This window comes from Myotis lucifugus, unplaced genomic scaffold (genome assembly GCF_000147115.1).
Source record: "Myotis lucifugus unplaced genomic scaffold, Myoluc2.0 scaffold_1, whole genome shotgun sequence".
Classification (NCBI taxonomy): domain Eukaryota; kingdom Metazoa; phylum Chordata; class Mammalia; order Chiroptera; family Vespertilionidae; genus Myotis; species Myotis lucifugus.
This window is the reverse complement of record NW_005871049.1, coordinates 25,381,774-25,407,308: the sequence shown is the minus strand read 5'-3', so window position 1 is coordinate 25,407,308 and position 25,535 is coordinate 25,381,774. Positions and strand designations below refer to the sequence as shown.

At 36.6% G+C, this 25,535-nt stretch overlaps 1 protein-coding gene across 3 annotated transcripts in view; it reads right to left on the bottom strand.

Annotated features, from left to right (window-relative positions):
- FSTL5 (follistatin like 5) overlaps nt 1-25,535 on the bottom strand; it is a 579,511-nt gene that overhangs the window by 274,075 nt on the left and 279,901 nt on the right. For all 3 annotated transcript variants that reach the window (XM_006081840.3, XM_023753401.1, XM_006081839.3), the window contains exon 5: nt 10,586-10,782. In XM_006081840.3, the coding sequence (XP_006081902.1) occupies nt 10,586-10,782 (197 nt within the window). The remainder of the gene's footprint in view (nt 1-10,585; nt 10,783-25,535) is intronic.

Below are 25,535 nucleotides of genomic sequence, written 5' to 3'. Positions count from 1 at the left end.
CCCTAACTGCCCTCTCCTGCTGACCTGATTGCCCACAACTGCCCTCCCCTGCAGGCCATCTTGTGATCACATGGGGGCGGCCATCTTGTGTGAGGGTGTGGTGGTCAATTTGCATATTACCTCTTTATTATATAGGATGTCACCCAATAAATTCAATAAAAATAAAATTATCCCTAACTGGTTTGGCTCAATGGATAGAGCGTTGGCCTGCGGACTGAAGGGTCCCGGGTTCGATCCCAGTTAAGGGCACAAAAAATAAATAAATAAAATTTAAAATCTGTTATGAGCATTAAAAAAGTAATAAGTAGCATTGTAAGAGATGTCTTGTTTAGTTGCTCTTAAGCTAATTCAGCATGTAGCTAATCATTCCAAAAATGATTCCACGTTTCTTAGATTTCCTAATTTCCTTCTTTATCCCTCTGCTAATGGTTGGCATTTTAAACTGGTATTATCCTCCAATCAAATATCAAATTTAGCAATTACCTATGGATTTTATTATAAACTAGAGGCATGGTGCACAAAAATTTGTGCACTCGGAGGGGGGGGGGGAATCCCCCAGCCCGGCCTGTGCCCTCTCGCAGTCTGGGACCCCTCGGGAGATAACGACCTGCTGGCTTAGGCCTGCTTCCGGGTGGCAGAGGGCAGGCCCAATCCCTAGGTGCAGCCCCTGGTCAGGCTCAGAGCAGGGCCGATCAGGAGGTTGAGGAGCTCCCCACTGTCACTCACAGAGTAGGGCCAATAGGGGAGTTGGGGCACCGCCCCCTGTCACACACAGAGCAGGGCGGATCAGGGGGTTGGGGTGCTGCACCCTGTCACACTCAAGGCAGGGCCAATGGGGAGGTTATGGCTCTACCCTGTCACACACAGAGCAAGGCCCGTGGAGGGGGGTTGGGGCGCCACCCTCTATCACCCACAGAGCAGGGCCGATCAGGGGGTTGGGGCGCCGCCCCTGTCACACTCGGGGCAGGGCCGATGGAGAGGTTATGGCTCTACCCTGTCACACGCAGAGAAGGGCCCGTGGGGCGGGGGGGGTTGGGGCCGATCAGGGGTTTGGGGCGCTGCACCCTGTCAAACACAGAGCCGCAGGGCAATCAGGGGAATGGGGAGCTCCCCCCATCAGGCACAGAGCAGGGCTGATCAGGGTGTTGGGGCGCCTTCCCCTGTCATGAACAGAGCAGGGCGGATAGGGAGGTTGTGGCCCCGCCCCCTGTCACACACAGAGCCGCAGGGCGACCAGGGGGTTTGGTCGCTGTCCCCTGTCACGCTGATCCCGGTGCCGGGAGGCCTCCCGGCTCCACTGATCCCGGTGCCGGAAGGCATATTACCCTTTTACTATATAGAATAGAGGCCTGGTGCACGGGTGGGGGATGGCTGGTTTGCCCTGAAGGGTGTCCTGGATCAGGGTGGGGGTCCCCACTGGGGTGCCTGGCCAGTCTGGCTGAGGGGCTGAGGGCTGTTTTCAGGCTGGCGGGTGACTGAAGCTCCCAACTGCTCCTTTTTTTCTTTCTTTTTTTAAATTCTGGGCCAGCTTTAGCTCTGAGGCCTCGGCTGGCCTTTGTTTCTGTATTTGATACAATGTTGCAGTCTGGCTGGCTGAAGCCCGGCTGAATAAAGCAGGTTTCTGGGGTTTTGTTTAGCTTCTATATTTGCAACATAGTTGCTTAGAGTTGCAGCTGAGAGGCCGGCAAGTCAGGTGGGGAACGTTGGAGTCCGCAGTCACTGGAGCAAGCAAGCCTCCCTGTTAGCTTCAAGCTGCCTGGCTGCCGGCCGCCATCTTGGTTGTCAGTTAATTTTCATATACTCACTGATTAGCCAATGGGAAGGGTAGTGGCCGTACGGCTAATTACCATGTTTCTCTTTTATTAGACAGGATGAGTCAAGAAGTCACAGTTCGATTCTTGGTCAGGGCACATGCCCCGATTGCAGGCTCGAACCCCAGTATGGAGCATGCAGGAGGTAGTCAATCAATGATTCTCTCTCATCATTGTTGTTACTCTCTCTCTCTCCCTCTCCCTGCGTCTCTGAAGTCAATAAAAGATATTTTTTTTAAAAAAAGAAGGCCATTAAATTGAGGCAGCTCTAATGCAGAGGTGCCTAGACAAGCAAACAAAAATATAAGCCTGGAAATGCCTCAAGGTTATTAAATGGAAAACCAAGGAAATCCAATCACAAACAGCCATTTGGTTTAAACTAGAGCCAATCAATAATCTCCTTAGTTTGCTCTTGCTTTTTCTCTATAAAAATTATCCCCCAATTCCCCTCTGTGAATTGCTTCTAACCACTTCTAGTTTGGCTGCCCATTTTGAAATAACCTTTATTCAAATAAACTATTAAAATTTTAATATGCTTTAGTTTATCTTTTAACTAGAGGCCCGGTATACAAAATTCTTGCACTGGGGGCGGGTGTACCTCAGCCCAGCCTGCACCCTCTCCAACCTGGGACCCCTGGGGGGATGTCTGACTGCTGGTTTAGGCTCGATCCCTCTCACAATCCAGGACTGCTGGCTCCCAACCACTCAGCTACCTGCCTGCATGATTGCCCCTAACTGCTTCTTCCTGCCAGCCTGATCACCCCCTAACCACTCCCCTGCCAGCCTGATTGATGACTGACAGCTCCCCTGCTGGCCTGATTGCCCCCAACTGCCCTCCCCTGCCAGCCCAGCCACCCCCAACTGCCCTCCTCTGCCGCCGTAGTTGCCCCTAACTGCCCTTCCCTGCCAGCCTGATCTCACCTCCAACTGCCCTCCCCTGCCTACCTGGTCACCCCTAACTGCCCTCCCCTGCAGGCCTGGTTGCCTCCAACTGCCCGCCCCAGCCGGCCTGATCGCCCCTAACTGCCCTCTCCTGCCAGCCTAGTTGCCCCTAACTGCCCTCCCCTGCCGGCTATCTTGTGGTGGCCATCTTTTGACCACATGGGGGCGGCCATCTTGTGTGAGGGTGTGATGGTCAATTTGCATATTACCTCTTTATTATATAGGATAGTGCCAACAAACTCAAGGAAGACATTGAAGCAAGTGATGTCAGCCTATGTATCACCTCATCTTATCCTGCGAATCAAATTTATAGGACCATAATGCAAGAAATAGTTATCCATTCTCCTCTAAGTTTAGACAAATTCCTTTGTGCTTCATACCCTAGCCTACCTTTGCTGCCCTATGAAATCCAAGTCTCCTCATATGGCTGTGCACATTTCCCAATCTTACCCAATCTCTATTCCTTTCCAACTCAAACCCATCATCATGCCCTCTGGGAAACTGGCTCTCTGATAAGGAAATTTTCTTTTGCCAAATTCTTAATCATATTGACTTTAAAAGATCTTGGCAGTTCCTTAAGAAAACATTTTTCCAATAATTTTAACAATTGGAGGATAACTTTTCTCTCAGATCCATTCCATCCCATGTAAGGAATATAATAAATAACTACATGCCTCCCTATTGGCACTTCTTGATTACAATATTTCATCATTCTAAACCAATCTTCACCAGATGATTGATTGATAGGTAGACAGATGATAGATAGATAGATAGATAGATAGATAGATAGATAGATAGATAGATAGAAGGAATGATTAATACATAGAGCCTACTCTTTAAAACTAAGGTCATTCAGCTACATGATTCTCTGTATTCTCACTCCATAATTCAAGAATGGATAAAGCTCCCGATTCACAATATTTCTGCCCACTTTTATTTAGTCTTTCAATATTCCTAGTCACTTCAATATCTGTGTGAATAAATGATGCAGAGGAGTTCTATGATCCTTTACATAACAAATGATAATTAACCTTTTCTCTTCAAATGACCTTTTCCTACATGCCAGCCTGACAGGCATTACACGTTCATTTGTTTTAGAAATTTTGTATCTACTTAAGACCACAAATGTGCTATTATGGAGCTGAGTGCCTGACCACACTAGTCATATCTACCACCCTTAGGGGAGATACCAATTGCGGTATGTATGTATGCATGTATTTATTTATTTTTATTGTGATGAAAAACATGTAACATACAGTTTTCCATCTTTCCCCCCTCCCAATTGTAGTTCACATTCAATATTATTCTGTATTAGTTTCAGGTACACACCATGATGGTTAGACAATAATATCCTTTACAGAGTGGTCCCTCTGATATTTCAAGTACCCCCCTGGCCTGTACATAGTTATTATAATAATATTTTTTTCCCATTGATCTCTCCCCAGCCACTCCTACTCCCCAGCACATGCCCTCACCATCCTAGTGTCTGTGTCCATTTGTAATGCTTATATGCATGCATACGAATCCTTTGGTTGACTCGTACCCCATCTCCACCCTCAACCCCATCCCCAACCCACCCCCCTTTCTCTCTGAGGTTTGACAGTCAGTTCTATGCTTCTCTGTCTCTGGATCTATTTTTGTTCATCAGTTTATGTTGTTCACTATATTCCACAAATGAGTGAGATCATGTGATATTTATCTTTCTCTGACTGGCTTATTTGCTTAGCATAATGCTCTCCAGGTGCAAATGATAAGAGTTCCTTCTTTTTTATATCAGCACTAGAAGCTCGGTGCACAAAATCTGTGCAAGGGGTTAGACCAGGGGTGGGCAAACTTTTTGACTCGAGGGCCACAATGGGTTCTTAAACTGGACCGGAGGACCAGAACAAAAGCATGGATGGAGTGTTTGTGTGAACTAATATAAATTCAAAGTAAACATCATTACATAAAAGGGTACGGTCTTTTTTTTTTTTTAGTTTTATTCATTTCAAACAGGCCAGATCCGGCCCGCGGGCGGTGCACAAAATTTGTGCAAGGGGTTAGACCCTCACAGCCCCTCACAGACCCTTGCAGCCTCGGCTGTCCTTTGCAATCCTGGCTGCCTTGGCCAGCCCTCACAGCCCCGGCTTTGTCCAGAAGGTCATCCAGATGGTCATCTGGAAGGATGTCCAGATAGATGGTCATTCTGCTGTTTGGTCTAATTAGCATATTAGCTCTTTATTATATAGGATAGTATTCCATTGTATAGATGTAACACTGTTTTTTAATCCATTCGTCTGCTGATGGGTACTTAGGCTGTTTCCAAATCTTAGCTATTGTAAATTGTGCCGCTGTTTCTGCTTCCTTGGGACATATTCCTAGAAGTGGTATTACTGGGTCAAATGGAATCTCCATTTTTAATTTTTTGAGGAAACTCCATACTGTCTTCCACAGTGGCTGCACCGGTCTGCATTCCCACCAGCAGTGCACAAGGGTTCCTCTTCCTCCACATCCTCACCAGCACTTGTCATTTGTTGATTTGTTGATGATAGCCAGTCTGACAGGTGTGAGATGGTACCTCATTGTTGTTTTGATTTGCATCTCTCAGATGATTAGTGACTTTGAGCATGTTTTCATATGTCTCTTGGCCTTCTGTATGTCCTCTTTTAAAAAGTGTTTATTTAGGGCCTTTGTCCATTTTTTTATTGGACTGTTTATCTTCCTTTCGTTAAGTTGTATGAGCTCCCTATAAATTTTGGAGATTTAAACCCTTATCAGAGATAACATTGGCAAATATGTTCTTCCATGCAGTGGGCTTTCTTGTTGTTTTGTTGATGGTTTCTTTTGCTGTGCAGAAGCTTTTTATTTTGATGTATTCCCATTTGTTTATTTTCTCCTCAGTTTCCATTGCCCTATGAGTTGTATCGGTAAAGATATTGCTACAACATATGTCTGATATTTTGCTGCCTGTGGTTTCCTCTAAGATTTTTATGGTTTCCCGTCTTACATTTAAGTCCTTTAATCATTTTGAATTTATTTTTGTGTATGGTGTAAGTTGGTGGTCAAGTTTCACTCTTTTGCATGTTTCTGTCCCATTTTCCCAACACCATTTATTGAAGAGACTATCTTGAGTCCATTGTATGCTCTTGCCTCCTTTGTAAAATATTAATTGAGCATACTGGCTTTGGTCAATTTCTGGTTTCTCTGTTCTGTTCCATTTGTCTATACTAGTATGTCTGTTCTTGTGCCAGTATCAGGCAGTTTTGATTATAGTGGCTTTGAGTACAGTTTGATATCTGGTATTATGATCAATCCAACTTTGTTCTTCTTTCTCAGGATTACTGTGCCTATGCAGAGTCTTTTTTTATTCCATATGAATTTTTGGAGAGTTTGTTCTAGGTCTGTGAAATATGTTGTTGGTATTTTAATTGGGATTGCATTAAATCTATAGATTGCTTTGGGTAGTATGGGCATTTTAATGATGTTGATTCTATTAATCCATGAACACAGTATAATCTTCCATTTGTTTGTCTTCCTCTAACTCTTTTTTCAGTGTCCTGTAGTTTTCCAAATACAGGTCTTTTACCTCCTTAGTTAATTTTTTTCCTAGGTATCTTAATATTTTTGTTGCAATGAAAAATGGGATTTTTTTTAAATTTCTCTTTTTGTAAGTTTATAAGAAATTATAATCAAAGTTCTTAAGCACTATGCCATGATCATAAAAAATATCATTTGAAATGCATATTGCATCTTAATCTTTGTTTATTTCTCTTCAGTTATAACCTATTTAAACTCTTCCAGATTCTCAATTGTAAATGAAAAATCTGCCAGTGTTCTAACATAAATTTTATCAACTTAATAAAAATGCAGGTATTTTGAGAGTTCAAAATTTCACTTTGTGATAAATTTACATTTTATTGTTGGGTATTTCCAACATACAAAAATCAGCCTCACATTGGAAGATTCAATGTTCAGTATCAACAGTCCCATCAATCTGGAATGGTGAATAGGTGGATGGACTGGATCTATTTCTAAAACTAATTGGTTTATTTTAGCAAATATTTTCTTGCTATGACAATCTGTTAACTGTGATATTAAAGATCTTACCTCTATATCTACTGCTTCTGTTATGTCTTTTTTCTCTCAACTAGACAGGCCTCTAGGTTCTAATTTACTTGAAAATCTGCAAGAGCATCTCTAGAATACGTATTCATTATGTGGAGCAAGAATCAAATATGTGCAGCCAGCTTTCATGCTGCATTTATAAAACCTCAAAGCCCAATTACGATCTTTAATTTTTACTTGTCACTGGCAGTATCATGTTACATTTTCTGCTAATAATAGCTTGTAAATTATTAATAGACACCATTAAGATCCTTTCCCTCTTAACTCAAAATTAAATTATGTTTAAATTTTATATTAAGTTATGATACATGTTTCCAAGTTTATGAGTAAGGTTTATATGTATTATCCTATATAATAGAAGGGTAATATGCAAATCGACCCGACGGCAGAATGACTGGTCGCTATGACGCACACTGACCATCAGAGGGTAGACACTCAACGCAGGAGCTGCCCCTTGGTGGTCACAGCCAGAAGCCCTGTGCCAGGCTCATGGCTGGCAAGCACAGTGGCAGTGGCGGGAACCTCTCTCGCCTCCGAGGCAGCACTAAGGATGTCAGACTGACATTCTTTGGGGAGCAGGCCTAAGCTGTCAGTCAGACATCACCCGAGGGCTCCCTGACTGTGAGAGGGTGTGGGCTGGGATGAGGGAACCCCCCGCCCCCATGTGCATGAATTTCATGCATCGGGCCTCCAGTTTGTTATAATATGACATATAGGTTCTTTAAAATCACTTGTAACTTAAAAATACCAAGCCAAAAAACATTAATTGTGGTATAAATAACTAGAAATTTATTATATCTTCTCCAGAGTGTCTGTTATAATTGATTACTCTTTTCATAATTGTGGATAGATGAGCTACTAAGATTTCCAATATTGAGTGCTGAAGGAAAGAGTGACTTATGTGGTGTGGGATGTGTATGGAAGGAAGTCAGTAAACATTGCTGCTAGTTAGGAAGTTAGACATGAGCGGCTGGAGTAGGGCCTGTCCTGGGGTCCTGAACAGTGGTCTCCCAACACTGCCTTTAGCCCAGCAGCCAGAAGACTTCCAGCAGGCGGTGCAGAACCAGCCTGTTCTTGGCACAAGCTCAAAGGGAAATGAACGACATGATCTCAATGCTACCTTTCTAGGGTCCTAGACTAATTATAATAAAATTTACATTGTGATTTTGACACCTCTTCCCCCTATGGGTTTTTCTGTATGCATTATGGGTAAGGGCAGGCACAGAAGAAATATAGTTACATAACCCTTTTCTGTCAGTCACCCCTGAATGCAAATAAATAAGTCTCCACCCAGAAAATTCTTCATTTAAACCATATAAACCAGGAGTTCTGGACCATTGTCTCTCTTGACTAGCCTGCTCCTCGTTTGGAGTGTATCTTCAATAAATTCCACTTTGCTTTGCTTTCATTTTCATTGACCTTAAAATCTTTTCTGGGTTGATGAGACTAACCGAGGTCCCAGATGGTAACCTCAATCGGTAACTCTACCTTTCTAGATTCTTGCTTGCATGTACTTCATAGATAGCCAAGAGACTAATGGAATTCTGAAGATAATCTCTGCTCTCACATCACAACTTTCAGATGAATTAGAAGGACACTCTTCAGACAATAAAGGAAGTTACAATCAAAGGTCAAAAAAGCTAAAGTAAACTTTAGCTCAGATGAACTTTATTACCTATTGAATTGTGTTTTCCAAAATATATATGGAAGTCCTAACCCCCAGGACCTCAAAATGTAATCTTGTTTGAAACAGGGTTGTTAAAGGTGAAATTACATAACTTAAGATGAGGTCGTGCTGAAGTAGAGGCGGCCCTTATCCAGTATGACTGGTATCCTTTTAAGGAGAGGCAAGATGATGTGAAGGCAGGCACACAGAGAAAGCAATGTGACTACGGAAGCGGAGACCGGAATGCCTGGTCCTACCAGAAGCTGAAAGAAGGAAGGGAAATCCTCCCCCCAGGGACTTCAGAGGGAGCATGGTCCTGCCAACCTTGATTTTGGACTTAGAGAGACTGAGACAGAGGTTGCTTTAGCCACCCAGTTTGCTGTATTTTGTTATGGCCACCCTAGGAAATGAACACAAACTTGAATGTAGCAGACATTTCAAACATGTACAGATGAAGGGCTGCCACTGCCATTCTGTAATGATTAGGAATTTTCCTTTTGGATTTAGATGTGGGGTATTATGATAATAACAGGATTTGGTCAGATCACATTTTGTACCCAACCCAATGATTACAGAGGTGTAAATGTTAATAAAACTACAAATATTATTAAAGTAAGGAATAAGTACAAAACAAAACCACAATATTCCAATATGTCAGACACATATAGGTCAAGATGGTATGCCTTAATTATACATCCATTTTAATATAATTATCTTGTTATATCTTATTAATATAAATATAAAATTTTAAAGTGTTTCATCCTGAAAACTAAATCATAGTGTATATAACAACACAGAGAGTTTAATTAAAAGTTTTCTAATTTTACCCTAAAATTCCAGAGTTCAGTTGCTTTAATCCTAGTTCCTGGGACTTAATGACTACTCAATAAATGTAGGCTGAATTTAAAAAGATAATGAAAATGATATATATTTTAATTAACTGGAATGACAAGAACTATAGTCAACTTGCTCACAAGGTCACTTTAATATGAAGTCTCTAAACTAAGTTACATATTCCAAAGCTTAGAAATACTTTCATGATAAGACCAATATTCTATAATGTCAGATTTTTAAAAAATAAGCCATGTAATTAACGATAAAAGATGAATGATATAATTTTATGGAAATATACTATTGATTTCTTCTGGAAAACTATATTAACTGCTATCCACAGCAGCAAAATATACCTCCAGATACACTACAGCAATAACTCAGCAAAATTCCTTAGTGTTATCATTTTCCTAGACACTCTAGATTGGCTTTTTCTCTCTATTACCTCTGGAAACCTGTATTTATTTCTGGAGAAATTGCATAACCCTTCTTTTACATTTCCAGTACTATCCAGAACCACTTTATATTCTTTAAAGAATAAGTTATTTTCAAAGCAAATAATAGTCTATCAGTCTGTGACACACACATAAAAATATTTCTATTTTTTCTAATGGCTCATATAAAGAACTTTAATAATATATTCTATTTAATAACAAATTTTCTTTTACATGTATCATTTATGCAACAAATTTCTAAGAAATGAAATTTAATAATGTGGACTTAATATTAAATAAAATTTAAATATATTATAATTGAGCCTTGATTATTGAAAAAGTACTGGAGTATGTCCCTAATTCAATATTATCTTAAATCATTTATTTACATTATGTTATAGAGGTACTCAATTGCTGGTCAATAGTTCCATTGAATACTGAATAAACAAGGTTTTGTTGGCTATAGAAAATTAAACATTACAAAGACTCCAGAATATACCTGAAGATATCTTATAAATTCTATAAAATAGAGAACTGGTAATTCCTTTATGTATTTAAGGTATAAAAACCTCATTTTTTAACTGTAAAAGATAACATAAGGAACATAAAGTTGCTTTATATTAACATTGCTTATAGAGTAGTCAAATTTTACTTTCAAAATGTTGTGTGTCCACACTCTCAAATAATATAGATTAAATATACATTTTATTAATATAAAATAAGTCCACACAATGTATTGTCCAAACATTGTATATGCTATATTTAAATCAACTTCTTAAGTTAATCATTAATCATACCTGAGTTAGTTCATTCATATCTATAAGTCCGTTACTGTCAGCATCAAAATATTTAAACATTTGATCCACCAACAACTTCTTCCGAGATATGTCATCATCGTTAGGGTTTTCATTTTCTCGTGTAATATATTTTTGCTTTTGTAAATCTAAAAGCATGCTTTTCATCTTGCTGTATTCAGCGGCCTTGCAGTTATCTCCTGTAACAAAAGAACTAAGTTATTTTCAAAGCAATATTATGGAAAACAAGTCATTTATTTTATTAATGCTTAGAAGCTGGTACATTATAGATGCCATACTTTGTACATAATTTTTGTTTCTACTTGGTATAGTTTACAACTTGTGCAAGAAAAAAATCAGGCTATTTTCATGGCAGTTTAGAAAAATTTTGTCTGTATCAAACCTAATAAGAATATATTTAGTGTGTATTCTCTCTATGCTTAAGTCATTGGTTCTATGAGGTACATAGAAACACATGGTAGCTCTCATTGGCTCCAGTGCTTAAATATATCTTCGTTTTAATCCTCATAATACATCCCCATATTGATAATTTCACAGGTTTTGAACATGAGGCACAGGAAGATGAAATGGCTTGCCTAAGGCCAGATTAGGTTAGATTGTGCTGAATTTTGTACTTAAACACACACACATATATATATATGTGGCTCCCAAATACTATAGCACATTTTTAACTGGGTATATATTTATAATATTTGGGTTTGTTTTGAAGAAATTTATATGTGTGTGTATTTACATTTTTTCTTAATTCTATTTATAATGCAACTAAGCTCATACTTGTATTCTTCCCAAAGTATTGTTATTTTTCATCTATTCATTTATTTTTCCTTTTAGAATACTTAGTGTGTATAATATAATGTATATTTGCATTTTATATCTTAAAGTTTTAACTTTTCAAATTTCATCTTCATAACTAAAGTATGTTTATTAAAGTAGCAATGCATTAGATATTTTTCATATCTCCCATAGTATAACCATAGGAATAATGGGAACATCACTGTTAATGAAAATAATTGCTTGACATGATTTTTTCAAACGTAATTACAATCCTTCTAAAATCTTCACATGATTATTTTAAAAAGGATTTTACTTACAATGGAGTCATACTGATGTCTTCATAAATAGTGCACTAAAATTAATTGCATATCGTTGAGACCAAATGTGATATAAACTACATTACAGAAAATACAGTTTATAATGTAATTATAAATGGAAAAAAAGGGTATCATAATACCTAAAAAGTTTGTATGTCATATTTTAGGGGGAAAATATAACTTATATTTGTGGTCAACATTGATAATTAGGATTTGACAGAATCTACAGTTTAGAAAGAAGATTTCTAAAGAATTTTAAATATAGATCTAAGCCTGGGTTGAAAAGCAATATTTGAAGTCTCATTCTCTTTTAAGATAAGACAGAAAACAACCTCTGCTGGAGAATGAGAGACTATCTTATTTTTCAAAGACAGTGAAATGACTACTGTTGTTCATCAATTTTATTGTTTAGCAATCTTGTCAAGAACTTCATTTTTCTACAAAAAAATCTAAACTTTGTGCTGCAGATTAAGTCAATTTTGCATTATTCTGTTTTCAATATAGAAAAATAATAAGAATATGTTTTAGTAATAAGAATAGCAAAAGAATCAGACACAGGAGAGAAGTAATCAAATCCAGAGAGATAGGTAGCAATTTTGTTGTCCATGAAAGTGGCACAAAAGAAGCCTTCAAATATGTGTATGTAGGTGTGTGTGTATCCATGTGTGTGGGGGTGTGCTTCAGAAATAGAGAGAAATGTGTGATGAAAGAATGTGGAAAATGATAATAGACCTTTCCAATAGCCCCACCTGGGATTTCGGTATTTGACCTTGCATCTTTATGTCCTTTCATTTGACTAAAGGTGAGGAGGTGGGAGGCAGGGTGAGTTTTCAGGGGCTGACCTGTGATTATAGGGAATGAGGAGGCCAGAATGTCGATGAGAGGCAGATGAAAAATAGAATTGAAATGCTGAAAACCTTTTAAACAACATTTAAAATTTAGGGAAGGGAATACAATTTGGGTTGTTGCACTCAAATTTTGATCTAATCAAATAATGTATCATCATGATGTTCTCTATTAATACTTTTGTTTCCAAATTGAAAGTTTCCTAAGTCCAAGCATTGAGGTATTGCTGGAAATCCAAAGAAAATAAAAATTAAAAAAACTTTGAAGTTAAGGCATACATATTCTATGATAATGTATGATAAGCAGTTATAAACTTATGTAAAACAGCATAATTTAAGTCTTAATAAAAATCTGTCACAGATTTTTTAAAGTAATAAATAGATACATCTGTTATTAATAGTAGATTACTTGTAATGCAGGCTTCCGATGTACTAGGAACTCTGTATCTATTAAACCACTTAACTCTCACATTAATCCAAAAAGATAGATAATATAATTATCACCATTTTACAGATGACGAGCCAAAGCACAGAGAGATTATATAAATGGTTCAAAGTTACAGAGCTAGAAAGAAACAGAATGATTTTTACACAGAGGCAATATCTTTTCTATCCTTTATTCTCTACTTCTCATCTTCAGAAATGAGTTTTAAAATCAACTTATACACAGATTCAGTAAGTTTGTCCAAGGATTATTGGTAAAGTGAAAAATAAATATAATAATAAACTCAAGGCAATATCGCTGCTTAAATTACAGGTATAGAAAGCAGAACTCACAAAGAAAAAAAAAGTAGTATCTGAGATGTAGGAAAACTATAAGAAAGTACCGAAAAGGAGGGAGCTAAGGGGAAAGAACTTTTCAAGAAAGAGGGACTGATGAAATGTCAAATGTTTCAGAATAGAAGTTAGATAAACAATAAGACATTCCCATTATATTGCTTAAATTAGAGATGATGGATGGCTTTACAGAACAATTTCAATAAATAACTAGAGCAGAATTCATATTACAATGGGCTAAGGAGTAAGAACAAAGTGCAGATTGGGAAATATTAAATAGTTCCTGTCCTTTCAATAAGTTTCAATGTGAAAGAAAAAGGACCAGCATTATTAATGAAGAACAATAGATATTTAGAAAAATGAACATCAGTGGATATGTAGAAAGCGTGTCCTCATCCAAGAATAACATCAGGCAGGAAGGAAAGACATTTTTGTTTATTAGCTGCTTTGGTTGGATTCCTTTCTCAACAGTCAATGGCTGTGCTAGCTTGGAGTAGCTCAGGGAAAGAAATGACCACTCCTGCTTTGGGGGAACAGGAAGAAGCCTGCTCTGCTGAGCCTGCCCCAGACACTGAGAACAAGACAGAGGAGGTCCCTGTGTGGTAGTACCCATACCATCTTTCTTCCTATGACATTGCCTCTGTGTCATTCTACTAGGGGTGTTAAAATTCACCTTGCAGATCCTGGAAAGATGAAGATATGCTGACATTCAAGGACCCCACCCTGTGTAGCAGGCAGTACATCTCCAAGTCTCCATGGGACAGAGAATTACATTTTATATATCTGATAGTACAACCATCAATTTTGAGTACATAAGTGCTAAGAATTATAGATTATATACATATCAATTATGCTTACTATGTTTTTCAAAGGCTGTAATTTGTTCCTATCTCTTTGAAATTATACTTGTATCCTTCCCTCCCATCCATCAGTAAAATATACCAATTCCCTTCAATGCAAAAATATTCAAACCTAACTATATAAGAATTCCATTTTTCTCTTTGATTAATTTGATTCTTATATAAACTGAAATCTTAAAAATTCAAAGAATAAAACTTGGATACCTTTTAGTGCCAAGTCTATTCATTGTTGGAATATATAATGAAATTATTTTGTTCCTCAAACCTTGCAATAACTAATAGAATTATTGTCCATATTTTTAGAAAAATATTTTGTATTTATAGCAAAGCAGTAAGTCAAAATTTAGTATATAGATTTAATTAGCTAATATTAATTAAATTTAGCATAGAAAACTACTATCTTCATATTAAGGTGTAGGTTGTTAAACTATGTGTAGAATCATTGATCAGCTGCCTCCTGCATGCCCTCCACTGAGGATCGAGCCTGCAACCCAGACACATACTCAGATTAGGAATCCAATCATGACCTCCTGGTTCATAGGTTGATACTCAACCACTGAGCCATGCCAGTTGGGTTACAGAACATTTTTAAAATCAATAAATATATTTTATGAGAGATATTAACTCTTTTACCCTTCCCCCACTATCTCCATATACAAAATTTTATTTTGTTTAATTTATTATCTCCTTAAGCATTGTTGTAGAAAAGTAAATAATTAAAAACAATTAATTCAATTGCAATGCTTACTCATTAATTTCTGAAATGAATCTTATTGGAAATAAAAGTATTTTGTATTAACCATTCATTGTCCAAGCACTTCACTACTTATGATGTACTTTTGTCAGTTATATGGCACATTGACAACTGTAAATTTATATACTAGTCTGTAGTAAAAAAGAGTTTGATTTTCTTATTAGGCAAATGTGATTATGTATTCTAATTTCAATAAATGTGCTCTAATAATCAAGTCACTTTGCTCTCCTAAACCTGGGAAGACATGAGCATAAATGTTTTTAGGGGCAAGATTAGGTGCTCTATCCTCTGTTTTCAACTATATTCTTCAAAGGTGACACACTTGGGAGTGAGTGTGCAGCTTAGCTATTACTCACTGTTACCACTTATCATCCTCCCAAACACAGTCACATACTATAAAGTAAACATGCCGAACATGCTAACAGAAAACACAATAAAATAAAATAGAACACAGTATGATGGTGAAATCAATAATGTAGATTGCTCAAAAAAATTAAAAAATATAAAATTATCTTACCAGATGTAAATACAACTTACAGTATTCATTATTATAACTAGTCAAATTTGTTATTTTGATGGTCAGTGAATTTACCAGTCTTTTATGTCACTATCTTTAGAGTAAAAACCTAGAAAATATGTGCTTCATATGAAAAAGCACACCTCTTATAGAATATATAACAGCTAATGCTGTTAAGGAGTTTGTGAATTAAGTTTTTTCTAATCATTTTTTTCTGCAACCTATGTACAAATATTCTTTACATGATATGTCAGACCTTCCATCTTTTTGCAGTCTTACAATTGCGTTAAAATGTAAGTGCATATTGCCCTACATATTACATGGCACAGATCTCATTGTTTTTGTGGCAGACTGTGTATTATAGAGTTTTAAGTTTTGATTTCTACTACCTACTTTATATTAATTCTAGGAATAATCTATCTATCTATATAAAAGCCTAACTGACTGGCCAGCTGGCTGACTTGCTGACCAGTAACCATGACGTGCACTAACCACCCGGGGGAAGACGCTCAATGCAGGAGCTGCCGAGCTGTGGTGACTTGGTAGCTGTGGTTCTCAGGTGATGCACCCAGAACCAGAGAGGAGGGAGCCTGATTCTGGGGCACGTCACCCAAGAATCACCCTCTCACAATCCAGGACCCCTCAAGGGATGTTGGAGAGCTGGTTTCGGCCCAATCCCCGCAGGCCAGGCTGATGGACCCCACCGGTGCACAAATCCATACACCGGGCCTCTAGTATATATAAAAGCCTAAATGACCGGCCAACCATTTGACCATCCGACCGGTAGCTATAACGCACACTGACCACCAGGGGGCAGACACTCAATGCAGGAGCTGCCAAGCTGCGGTGACTTGGCAGCTGCGGTTCTTGGGTGATGAGCCCGATTCCAGGTGCGTCACCTGAGAACCATCCTCTCCCAATCCGGGACCCCTTGGGGTATGTCAGAGAGCAGGTTTCAGCCCAATCCCTGCAGGCCAGGCCGAGGGACCCCACTGGTGTGCGAATTCACACACCGCGCCTCTAGTGCTATATATAAAAGACATTCTTTAATTTTTAAATAATTTGACCATCATTGTGAAAAAATTAACCAGGTTACAAAAAAGTTACTATCAGTGCATCAAATATATTCAAAACTAAGATTCACACTTCTAGGAATATATCCCAAGAAACCAGAAACACCAATCAGAAAGAATATATGCACCCCTATGTTCATAGCAGCACAATTCACCATAGCTAAGATTTGGAAACAGCCTAAGTGTCCATCAGCAGATGAATGGATTAGAAAACTGTGGTACATCTACACAATGGAATACTATGCTGCTGTAAAAAAGAAGGAATTCTTACCATTTGCAACAGCATGGATGGAACTGGAGAGCATTATGCTAAGTGAAATAAGCCAGTCAATGAAAGAAAAATACCACATGATCTCACTCATTTATGGATAATAAAGACCACTATAAACTGATGAACAAAAATAGATACAGAGGCAGAGCAGCATCGAACAGACTGTCAAACTACAGCGGGAAGGCCAGCGAGGGTTGGGGGGGGTGGGTAAGAGATCAACCAAAGGACTTCTTTGCATGCATATAAGCATAAACAATGGACACAAGACACTGGGGGGTAGGGGAGGCTGGGGGAAGGTCAAATGGCGGGGGGGAAGGAGACATATGTAATACGCTTTGTAATACTTTAAGCAATAAAAAAAAAATAATAATAAAAGAATAGGTTTCTTAGCCTGCTCAATATGGCACAGTGGTTGAGCACTGACCCAGTAACAAGAGGTCACTGGTCCTATTTCTGGTCAGAGCACATGCCCGGGTTGTGGGCCAGATCCCCAGTAGGGGCCATTAGGATGCAGCAGGTGCAGGTGTAGGAGGCAGTCAATTGATGATGTTCCTCTCTCATTAATGTTTCTATCTCTCTATCCCTCTTCCTTCATCTCTCTCTAAAAAGATCAATAAAAACTTTTTTTTTAAAGGAACAGGTCTCTTAGAACTCTTGAACACTAAGCAATCGTGTTCAATAATTTTATCACATCACTCAAAGATGTTGTTCTCAATGAAAATTTTATTGTTTGTATTGATATTATAGACATAATGCTATTTACACCTATGTAGCCAGAGGCATATAATGGCTTTATATTTAACAAGCAATTATTGTGTGCTGTAGTGTTCTAAGATTTACAGATAATTCATTTAACCTTAATAACAACCCTATGAAGTAAGTACAATTACCATACCATAGTCTTAAAAATATAGTAAGCCCAATAATAGACATGGCGTTTAACTTTACATGAAAAGTTGAGAAACTTTTGACTCAAGAATTATAAGCCCAACACTCATAAATTAACAAAGGATTTTCTCATGCTGTATACACAACTCAGAAGGTACATCTACTGCTCTCTTGAGGATATAGAAAAGCTTTAAGTGTTCTTTCTTCCATGTTATTCTAAAAAAAATGTGCGAAATTCTGTTGAGAACATTAGTCTTCTAAGGACTGCCATCATGCATGAAATCTGATATGCATACAGAATAATAAAGCTTTTATTGCCATTTCATCTATATTGAGACAGAGAAGTGTTCCTACCATTATTAGGAAACACTACACATAATAATGACATGAATGGTTCACCAACCCTGCCTAAAAATCATGATTATGTATGCACATAGCAAAATGACTTCAAAAAATCTAAATCAAATAGAGACAGTATTACCAGGACAACTTCTAAACCACAATTAGAGAGAAAACCTTTAATACTTCTACATGGGAAATGTAGATAAAGCAGCAATTAAGAATAGTGCCTTGGTTTAAAAAAAACACAAAGAAATCTGCTCTAATAGGAATATAGTCCTCTTCTGTAAGCATTACATTTAATGCTAAATTTATCCTATCTAATAAAGAGGGAATATGCTAATTGACCCTCAGACCATCACAAAGGTGGAGGAGCCCACAGCCATAAGGAGGGAATATGCTAATTGACTGCCCCACCCTCAAATATGGCAGCACCCACAGCCACAAGATGGTGGCACCCAGTCCCCTCAACCCCGCTGGGGCAGCTGGCGTGTAATAAGTCCAGGCTTGCCTCCACCCGGTCGCTCCATGTGCCTGCCTCCAGAGTCCTCTAGTCCCCCAACCCCCCAGCTGCCCAGGGCTAGCCCAAGGCTCGGGTAACCAGGGCCGGCCAAGGCTTGTGCTGCTGACAGTGGCAGCAGCAGAGGGGTGACGGAGGCATCGCCTTCCCCTGATCGCCAGGTCACCTCCTGCCTCTGAGGGTCCTGGGCTGTGAGAGGGGGCAGGCTGGGCTGAGGGACCCCCACTCCAGTGCATGAATTTTCATGCACCGGGCCTCTAGTATATAATAGAAGTATTAGTTTGAGTTCATTTCTCCCTGAAGTTTATCAATAAGCCCTAGGTTGTATGGCCAGTTTGGTGTTAAGAGTATGATCATATGTATTTTCTAGTCACAGAACATTTTAATCAGTCAAGATTACATCTTTCTTGCCTCCTAATATCTCAGGTATTCTTTGTTTTATTTACCACAGAAAAATACAAAAGTGATAGTGAGAAAAAGCATTTCTTTGTTGATATACGTATATAGTCTCTAATACACACATACACACATATATGCACACTATATAGATTATCCTTTTTATTTATTTTTATTTTTTTTACTAAGCACAGAAAGGAAATAATACTAATCAATGGACATCAACCTCTGGCCACGTTTTTATCCTTATTCAACTATAAACAGTCAAATACTATCATATACTAGTACTATCAGAATACTAGTACTATCAGAATAGCAACATTCATAGTCTTGCTGCTGTTGTTGTTGTTTTATCATAGATACTTTCATATAATCTTAATTTTGAAATAGGTTAATATTAATAACAATTTTATAGCTTGTTGAATTTGGGAATACATTTGTATTTTATGTATGTGGGCAATTTCTTATCTCAATACAATGATCATGTATAAATAATTTATCTGAATAGATGTCACTTGTAAAAAACCATGTCCCTGTAGTAGTCACAACTGTGTGTTGTCATTTCTTCTTTTTAGCACTGCTGACCTTCAAAAGACATTGTCATATGAGTATCATATATTTAATATTTCAATTAGTCATAGCATGGATGCTAGCTAGCATCAATTACCTCCCTACTATCACCAAACCAACCAAATAAACACAAATGATTTTGCCAATTTGTCTCTTTGTAAGAGAGGATTACTCAGTGTTCTCAAGTAAGTCCTGGTTCTGTTAGTTAAATAGTTAAATGGTCATAAGGAGACTTCTTTAACTAAATATGCATCAGCCATTCTCTACTATATAATGATTATTTAGAATATTACCAATGTGGACTCCCAATTTTTTCTGAAATTAAAGAAAATAACTCATATAGAATATACTACATATTAAGGATAATTGGTTTTAAATTACCTATATGAAATGTTCATTGTTTTGTTTTCTGGAAAATTATAATTGCTAATAGTTCAATTTGTCAGTATTGCCATAGAAATATGACACTATTTCTCATTTTCTTTTAATTCACAATTAGTCAAACAAGTAACAAAAATCTATTTAGTTATGCATGTCCTTATGGATATGCATAGTGTTTTAACAATAGCCTATAATGACTTTGACCAAATATATTTAGTACTTAGGAAAGGCAGAGGACACACTATATAAGAGATGTGAGTAGAAGAGGATAAATTAATACTAGAAGGTGTCTAAATTAAGTGTAGATTGTATATGCCATAGGTAGAAATTGGGCTTATGAGACAGAAAGCAAATAAATATACAATCTTTCTGATTGGTGTTTTGGGTTTCTTAGTATATATTCCTAGAAATAGGATTACTGGGTCAAATGGCAGTTCCATATTTAATTTTTTGAAGAAACTCCTACTGTTTTCCGTGGTTGCACCAGTCTGCATTGCCACCAGCAGTGTACAAGGGTTCCCTTTTCTCCACATTTGTCATTTGTTGATTTGTTGATGGTAGCCATTCTGACAAATGTGAGGTGATACCTCCTGATGTTCTAATTTGCATCTCTCTGATGATCAGTGACTTTGAGCATCTATAATATAAAAGGCCTGTGGCCCTAACGCCGTAACGACCAAAACTGGCACAGGTGGGTGGGGCTGTGAGTGCGGTGGGGCACGCGCGGGTGGGCAGGCTGTGTGATTTCACGCGCTGGGCTTCTAGCTTTTTCATAAATTCTATTTTTCAAAAAGAGAAAAACACCTACTCACTGATGCAAACTAGGTGGAAGAATCTGAGGAAAATAAGATGTTGCCTTTGTCTGAAATGAAAAAGTTTTCTGTGAAATCCAGCTGACATTTTGATTTCCCTTTATGTAGTATGTGTGTGTGTATATATATAAAATCTGTGGTCATATTAATACAAGTAATAAGTGTGCATATGAAGATATATTCCTTTGATATGGTACTGATTTATGTTCAGAAAAGTTTATGGGTTGCTTTGTCAAAGTAAGTTCAAGATAACTTTCTAAAGTTACTATTTCATTAATTTGACTTTTCTCAAAGTAATTTTCTACAAACTAAAAGCATATGAGTTTTGAATATATTTACATGGGAAAAATTCATTAAAATGTGTGAAATTTCTAAAGACAAGAGATGAAAAATTCCTAATTTTCACCTTATGAAGAAAAGAGAATTACTTAAGTTCTTGTCCTTTTCATGTATGTTTTCAGATGAAAATGAATTACAAACTCTTTGTTTTTAAAGCCATCCATTTTTATAAGTGAGTTGTAGAATTATTTAATTAATACATTTAAAAACCATTCCTGGCTTTCAATTTTCTGAGGAAAGAAGAAAACCAGGATTTTTCTTTACATACACTGTAAACTTTGCGTTTATTCAATTTCTTGATTTAGTTACCTGTTTTGAGCAGTGAAAACAAAAAATACCTTCTCCTTGAGGATAGCATACATTAAGATTCATATACCTATATATTATATATTCATGTATCTACTAATACAAAATATACAATGATTTAGTGCTCTTTTATTTTCCAATATTAAATTTATTTCTTTTTGGTTCCATAATTAAAATAATGACAGTAGCTTATATAATTTATATAGAAAGACTTTCACTTTGTACAATTTAAACGTAGTTTAGACTACATTGTGCTTTCTCGAATAGTTTGGTAAAAATGTTTGGAATAAGAAAGAAATTATTAGAAATTATTGGAGACCCAATGGAAAAGTTTTCATTATTTATAACATGAATTTCTGGGTTATCTAACTTTAGCCTTTCATTGTCTTTGAGGTATTTTACTACCCTGTAAATTATAGGTAACTGATACCAATGAAAAATAACTCTTGTCTATGAACTTGCAAAGGAATTCTGCCTGGTAGGTTCGGTTGATTTCTCTACCCCTTTTGTGAAAAAAAAAAAAAAAAAGCCAGGTTCATTTCTACAATGGTTTATTCCATATAAATGCATGGCTTTTTGGCTTTTTGAACTGGTTATAACATCAGCCTAGTTCCCTCATAAATAATGAGCTAACTACAATTTAACATGTTTATTTTATATCTGCATGAGAATCATTTTACCTTTAAAAATAATCTTTTAACAGTCTACATATATAATTTTTTTCTTAGAATAGGGCTCAGTGCTTAGGATTATTTCAGATACAAGTGATTAGAGAGAGTGGGCAAAGGTAGGTTTACAGTTTTGAGTACAGGAACAGTTTATATTGTGTTATTATGTATTAATTATTGCATTATTTTCCATATGAACAACTGTTAACTTTTGTCCCACCCTGTATGTCATTATATATAAGTAAATATATAGAGCTGAATTTGAATATATCTCCAGCAAGTTGAACAAAAGCATAAAAATATATATATAATGTAAATAGCAAACTTATAAAACATCTTTTAATTTTTCTATTCTTTATTACTACACAAAATAAACTTTAAAAAGTTAGAATTCACCAGCTGAATTAACTCTTTACCTTTATAAAACAAACATCCTATACTTGTATTACCAATGTATTTAAATATATAGTTATTTTATTATTTTTAATCATAACATCCTTTTAAGAAGAAAATGATATTTCATTATGGTACTATGATATTAAAAACAAAGATATTTTACAAGGTCATACAGCAAACAAAAATATCAGAATCTATTATAACTTCCTGAAGACCCAACATTTTGATTGGTTGGATTAAAAAATTTTTCAAATTACTATGCACTTCTAACAGGGGTCTTTTAGACTTGACTGCACCTTCTCATGAATGAAGAAAGGCACTTATCTGCCTGCACACAACTCTTGGTACAAAGCTTTGCAAGCAAATATTGTCTTTGTGCAAAGAAGAAATCACTGGTGAATACAACTCTTTGTGGAAAGAAGAAAGCACTTCTTGGTGAGTACAAACGTACTCTATAGTGCCTAGCGTGAACAGTGACATGCACAGGTTTTCAGCCCCACTTCCTGCCTTCACCAAGTGCCTTTCTGCATCGCACAACTGATGGCAACCTTGCCTTTATTGTTTTGTACTAGGCATCATTTCTGTATTTTATTTTAAATAGGCTTTCTGTTATGAATTCTAACAAGGACCTTTTTCATGAGCATCTGATTTTTATACCATCATTACTCTATCATACTGTTTCATATTTAATGTAAAGAGATCTGACCATAATGACTGAAATCATGATTAAAGTACGATGAAAATACTGCTTTTCCAAAGTTATTTCATTGGAGAAAAAATATCTGATGGAGTAAATCACCAAAGATGTGGTTCAAAGAAAATGGTGTCACTATTTAGTCAATAGAGTTCCAACTGAAAAAGGTGCTGTTCACATATTTTACATTTTTCTTACTCATAACAGACATTCTGTGGAAACATTCTGGAGACAGTACACCTGATGCCACTGATTGATTCCAGTCCTTACCTGGTCATGGCCCCCTAAAGTGCAGATAAGTCTTTGGCAGGTATTCAACACTTGATTCAGGATGAGGTCTATAGCACAGCGTTATCTTTTTGGAATTCTGCCAGGTTTAGAGACTAAATTGAAAGCTATGCAAGGCTTGATCTGAAATTCTATTTTATTTTAATGGCCCCTCAAATCATTCTTACATGATCTTTCCCAGACTTGGTCTCAGGAAAGAAAAGAAAATTTTGGCACTTAATTTATTGAAAAATGTCAATCATTTTGGAAGTCCGTTTTGTTTAGGTTGTCCAGTTTGTTGGAGTAGAGTTGTTTGTAATATTTTTTTACAATCCTTTGTATGTCTGTGAGGTCATTTACTACTTCACCTCTTTCATTTCTGATTTTGTTTATTTGGGTCCTCTTTGCTTCTTGGTGAGCCTGGCTAGAGTTTCAACAATCTTGTTTATCCTTTCAAAGAACCAGCTCTTGGTTTTATTGATCTTCTGTATTGTTTTTGGTATCTATGTTGTTTATTTCCACTCTGATCTTTATTATTTCCTTCCTTCTGCTTACTCTGGGCTTTTCTTGTTGCTCTCGTTCTAATTCTTTAAGTTGTAGGGTTGGATAATTTATTACCACTTTTTCTTGTTTTTTGAAGTAGGCCTGTAGAGCTATGAACTTCCCTCTCAGGACTGCTTTCACTGTGTCCCATAGATTTTGGATTGTTGTGTTTTCATTGTCATTTGTTTCCAGGATGATTTTAATTTCTTCTTTGATCTCTTTCGTAAACTAATCATTGTTTAATAGCATGCTATTTAGCCTCCAAGTGTTTGATTTTTTCATTGTTTTTATTGTAGTTGATTTCTAATTTTATGCCATTGTAATCTGAGATGCTTGAAATGATTTATATCTTCTTAAATTTGAAGAGACTTTGCCTGTGTCCCAATATGTGGTCTAACTTTGAAAATGTCCCATGTGCACTTGAGAAGAATGTATATTCTGTAGCTTTGGGGTGGAATGTTCTGAAGATGTCAATTAATTCCATCTGATCTAGTGAGTCATTTAGGATTGCTGTTTCTTCGCTGATTTTTTGTTTAGAGGATTTTCCAGTGGTGTCAATGGGATATTTAAGTCTCCTACTATGATTGTAGATTGTTCTTTTAATCTCACTTTACTAAAGTCTTAAGGAGGAAATGATATAAATCCTTAATCTTAGTTGACTTTCTTCTATCCTTGATTATTAATACCTATTATAATTCTTCACCCATACTATTAGGTAAATTAACTCAGGACTTTTTATCATTAATTTGATTCTAGCATTAATTTCCTAACTGCTTGACTTGTAACTCTCTCTGCTTTTAATCTTGCCAACTTCAATTTAATTACTATTAAAGTAATCTATAAATTAATATTTTCAGGTGTCTTTTCTGTGCCAAATTTTTAAATAGCTCACCATTCTTTTCTATATTAAGTCCCAAAAGAAACTTGTGATGCAGCCCCACTTTCATCAACCCACTGAACTCGTCATGTCTAGTGTAGTTACATCAGATACTTTCAAATTTCTGAGACCTGACTGCTTATTTATTGGCTGCTCTATTTCTTTCATCAGATATTTCATTCTGTGTATTTATTTAGTAGGGTTGTGGTACAGAAAGCATATTAAAGATGCACAGTGAGCATTATGTTTCTTTCAAAGTATTTAAATGTCCATACACATAAAACAATTATTACAAATTGGCACTGTAACATTCTGGGAACTGCTAAATGATATTCAGTACAACATTTAATTTTCCTAGAATAGTTTGTTTATGTTAATTTGGTTTTAATCAGGTGAAACACTACTCTTTAGGACACAGTCACTATTAGTTATTCTTGTATGAAAATGATAAGTCTTCTCTAAAATTAGGAATTGAAATAAATATTTACCCAAACAACTGATCCATTCTGATGATTAAATTTCAATTATAAAATACATGGAAGGCTATCAGAAAAAAAAGGATTTTAAAACAAAAGGTGGATTCTGTATTATAAGTACTGTGTTTATGAAAGGATTTCAAATAGATTTTTAATGGATGCAATGCTCTCAAGAATAAGAAATTACTTCTCTCATAAATAACAAAGTTTATTTGTTGCTCCAGTAATAAGGTATTTTTGAAGGACTTTTTATCAGAAATGTTTCAATTATA